Source organism: Vigna unguiculata, chromosome 3, assembly GCF_004118075.2.
Source record: "Vigna unguiculata cultivar IT97K-499-35 chromosome 3, ASM411807v1, whole genome shotgun sequence".
NCBI lineage: Eukaryota > Viridiplantae > Streptophyta > Magnoliopsida > Fabales > Fabaceae > Vigna > Vigna unguiculata.
Genome location: NC_040281.1, coordinates 57,940,647 through 57,945,055, shown reverse-complemented (window position 1 = coordinate 57,945,055; position 4,409 = coordinate 57,940,647). Strand labels below are relative to the sequence as shown.

Genomic DNA, 4,409 nt, shown 5'->3' with positions numbered 1-4,409 from the left:
ATTATTTTCTTTGTTTCGGCAGAATTTGATGATGGCGTCGTACGCAGAAAACTGCCACCGCTTGAGGAAAAAGACAAATATTGAAGGAAAATAATTATTGAATTGAAAATTGAAAACCTATGTATGTATGTGTGATGTGTGGAGTGTATGAATTAAAGATGAACATGAAGTCTCGAGATGTCTGAGTGGGCTGTCCCCTCCAATAATGTTGACCTGGCCTTCACTGCCGTGGACATCCTATCTCCTCAATCACACTGATTGGACTCTGTTTATTGTGCCACTTGGCAATTGGCATTATTCACCTAACTTTATGTATGCCACGCCATTCTTATTTATGCCCTCCCAAACACCTTCAATTATTTTTCACCACTCACCATTTAGATCTACTCTCCCATTATTCCATCAACAACTTCCAATTCAATTTTATTCTTTTAAACCAAATTTGTTTTAATTTTATAGCCCAAGATATTAGTTTAAAAAATCTCTTCAAAATAAACAAATTATGAAACTTATTTATACAAAAAATTGATAGATTCATAGTTATATCTACCGGGGTGAATACAGTTGGTAAGTAAAAAACATAAACGATTCAACGTCTTACATGGGATGAAGTAAAAAACACAAACGATTCAGCGTCTTACATGGGATGGAGTCGTTGTTTTCCTACTAGAAGTTTCGTTTCTTGCTTTTTTTCTTTTCTTTTAAACGTGTGTAGGTGTATTTCATCTTTCAAAATGATCCCCAATCTCCGCGTATCCTAACCTTATCTCTGCTACCTATTCATTCATGAACGTGGATGTGTCCCTCTTCATTAATTTGTCTATTTGTCGACTTGTATTTTTCTTTTTTCCATTTTTTTTTTTTTGCGATAGTGGCTAAAGTCGCCCCAATTTTTCATAGCTTTTTATGGTAGTATTTGAAGCAGTAATCTTTCATACGTGTCTTGACGAGGGATATGGTGTGTATGGTAGAAATTGATTTCAAATTATCAATAACTCTTCAGTTTGAATTCTTGGTAAAAAGCTAGTCAAATAGTCATAATCATTCATTTAATGAACCATTTTCTTTTAAGGTAGTGAATAAATGTTTAAATTGAATACTTAATTTCTTACCATACCTGAGGTGTTTCCTGAGATATTTATAGAGATAAAAAAGATAGGTTGTGACATTATTAAACTAGTTTCTCATTTTCCTTTTTTTATTTTATTTCTGTTTTAATAATGATAATGTTGTGGAGAAGTGGTGTAGAAATTGAAGTTGGCTTGATATAAATAGATCCACCCCCTGCTCTACATATATGTAATAGAAGGAGAGAAAACATTTCAACTTTAGGTTGCATCTGAAAAAAATGGGTAGTCTAGCGAGTCATCTTCCTCTAATTATTATGATAGGTCTGCAAGTTCATTATGCAGCACTTGCCATCTTCACCAGAGCAGCCCTGTTAGATGGGTTGAGTACGACAATCTTTGTAGTGTACCGGCAAGGCATAGCCACTTTGTCTTTGGCCCCTATGTTTTTCTCTTCTAAGAGGTAACACTTAAACCACCTCTCTCTCTCTTTTTAGGTTACTCTTATCATTTTTTTCACTAACTCATCATCATATACATGCTTGCTTTTGAGAACAGGAGACAATCGGTAAAAAGTTGTTTGGGATTCAGGAGCGTCTTTTTGATGTTCGTCACCGCTCTTGTTGGGTACACTTTTCTGAAACCTCTTCTAACGTCCTCTGCTTTCTATACCAAAAAATAAAAACGATTACAAGACTTACCCCAAGATTTTTTATTTTTTTTTTTCCTTTGCAGAGTCACGGCAAACCAGAATGCGTATTTCAGAGGTTTATATTATTCATCTTCTACTGCAGCTACAGCAATGAGTAATCTGATACCTGCTTTAACGTTTGTAATTGCAGCAATTGCGGGGTATTGGCTCTAAGAATATACATGAACTCTAACTATACACGTACGACAGAAAATAAAAATTAAATCAGAATTACTTAAACTAAAATACAATATAACTAATTAATAATATGGAAGACGAAAAATCATATATTGTGTTGCTGATACGTGTTTTCTTAAAATGAATGAGTCAGATTTGAGAAACTTGAACTACGAAGCTTGAGAAGCATGGCGAAGGTATTAGGGACCATTTGTTGTGTTGGTGGAGCCTTAACCATGGCCTTGGTCAAAGGACATAAACTCTTACACACGGAGTTTCTTCCTTCTATACATCTCACTGGAAGTAGTGAAGGTGACGATTGGCTTCTCGGTTGTCTATTGCTTTTAGCAAGCAGTGTTTTCTGGTCTTGTTGGATGATTCTACAGGTAAATACAAACCCATATATTACTGTAGATCTATGTTTTTCTTATTTGTCACTAGTTTTCATCATATAATTATGTATCATATTTCTAACTTTTCTTCACTTATTTTTTTCCCGACTTCCATTGATGCACCCCTAGAGAAAAGTTAAAAGGTCTTAAATTAACACATGCTTATAATTCTGATTAATCTAAAATTACATGTATTTAAAATCGTTAACATAGAGAAGATAATTAGTTATACGTGTAATAGAAAAATTAGCAACAACTGAGCGACCAAATAATTGTCTCCAAGAAACATAGTACAAGTTTAACATTTTCCACAAAAAGCAGAATATTCTAGGATGATTCCTTTCTCCATCAGTGGAGATCTGACAAAACTTCAACTAACAATCAGGTACCAATCTCTTCGTCCTGCCCAGACCATTTATTATCAACCTTTTGGATGTGTCTCTTTTCAACTGTACAGTCAGCGCTATTTGCCCTACTCTCGGAGCCCGATCTTAAAGCATGGATTTTGAATTCACCTTTGCAGATTTCATGTTCTTTATACGCAGTAAGTTATTCCACTCCACTCAGTAAAAGTTGAATTAGTAATTATTTCTTGTGAGTACAACACTGTGCCTAGTTGAAAATTGCATCATCATTATTATTATTATATGAAATAGGGAATCGGAATAGCGGTTAGCTTCTTCATTCAGTCCTGGTGCATCTCAGAAAGAGGTCCTCTATACTGTGCAATGTTCAACCCCTTAGCAACAGTGATCACTGCTTTCATAAGTGCAACATTCTTACAAGAAGAATTATACATCGGAAGGTAATAAATACACTATTATTTTTCTTGTTCATGAACAAATTATAGCTCAAACATTAGTATATGAACTGTTTGATCATATGCTTGATTCATTTTTCAGTTTGGTCGGGGCTGTTGGAGTTATTGCTGGTTTGTATATTGTGCTTTGGGGTAAAGCTAAAGAGTTTTCTGAGATTAAACAAGCGGCACCACAACCAAACTTGCAAGATGATGAGATAAGTAGTAGGATAGATTTGGAACAACCCCTTCTATCAGATAAAGCTGAACATGTAACAGAGACGGATACCAAGGTGTAGTAACCATGATCACTAAATCAATAGAAGTTTTGGTGAAATTTTGATCATTTCACAATTGAAGAAACGGAAAACATGAACAAGTGGCAGCTTAAACAAACTTGACCTCATTTCTTTCACCAAAATTTCCAACGATGACAGTGTGAAAATAAATTCAGTTCATGGCCCTGATTAATGGTAATTATGTAAAAGTGATAATATGTCTTAGGAGAAAATATCAAAGCTATCTTCCTTCCGATTTTGCTAGCAAATTAGGGGTGTTTTGCTTTTCATTTTATTTTAGTACAGAGTTATCCTCATGTGTTGTATTTTATTTTCTTTATATTGTGAACCTTGTATTTGTTTAAAATTTAAATAATTATTCTATATAAGTAAATAAATAATTGTTCAGTAAAAGGTTACATAAAATCGGGTTAACTATGTGTGAAGTTTCACAAATCTTCATTGAAGAAGATTTTCTAACATCATAGATAATAGATAACATAACACATTTAAGATATTGATAAACAGATGATTTTTATTATGGTTTAATTTTATTAATATTCTAGAAAGAAAATCATTTAATTAAGAGATTTGAAATAAATAAAAATCCCGTGGAAAGGAATGCATGAATAAGTAAAATTAATATTGGTAGAAAAGCTTCAACTCGAGTTCAAATTTCTTTATGGGTTGTTGGTGTTAATTTTGTAAAGTTTTTATATATTAAAATTAGGATATTTTAAAAATAAGAGTAGATATAATTAATACTAAAAACTTATTACAGAATTTTGTTTTTTTAACATCTCTACTTCAAATGATTGTGCAATGTCTATTCAAAATATAAAAGCTTGTTTAAAACTTAAATACTTTATATATTTTTGTATTTTGGAATTAGTTTTAATAAAAAAAATTAATGAACTAAGTACCAAAATATTAAAATATCTTTTATTAATATCGTATCATTTTATTTTGTTACGATGTAGTCCTTACTTTTAGTTTTCATCTCTA

The 4,409-nt window shown here is 32.4% G+C and overlaps 1 protein-coding gene across 1 annotated transcript; it reads left to right on the top strand.

The window, feature by feature from the left end:
- Window positions 1-1,280: 1,280 nt before the first annotated feature.
- On the top strand, window positions 1,281-3,802 carry LOC114179602 (WAT1-related protein At4g28040). Its single transcript, XM_028066009.1, has 7 exons — window positions 1,281-1,530; window positions 1,626-1,694; window positions 1,803-1,919; window positions 2,090-2,321; window positions 2,713-2,871; window positions 2,984-3,132; window positions 3,230-3,802. Exons 1-7 carry the CDS (start codon window positions 1,349-1,351, stop codon window positions 3,423-3,425), a joined length of 1,104 nt encoding a protein of 367 aa, XP_027921810.1. The 5' UTR covers window positions 1,281-1,348; the 3' UTR covers window positions 3,426-3,802.
- The last annotated feature ends 607 nt before the right edge of the window (window positions 3,803-4,409 follow it).

Coding starts and splice junctions, on each gene's coding strand:
- LOC114179602 (XM_028066009.1), top strand. CDS start 1,349: ATGGGTAGTCTAGCGAGTCATCTTCCTCTAATTATTATGATAGGTCTG. Junction 2,322..2,712: donor CTTGTTGGATGATTCTACAG/GTAAATACAAAC, acceptor ACTAACAATCAG/GTACCAATCTCTTCGTCCTG. Junction 2,872..2,983: donor TTTCATGTTCTTTATACGCA/GTAAGTTATTCC, acceptor TATATGAAATAG/GGAATCGGAATAGCGGTTAG.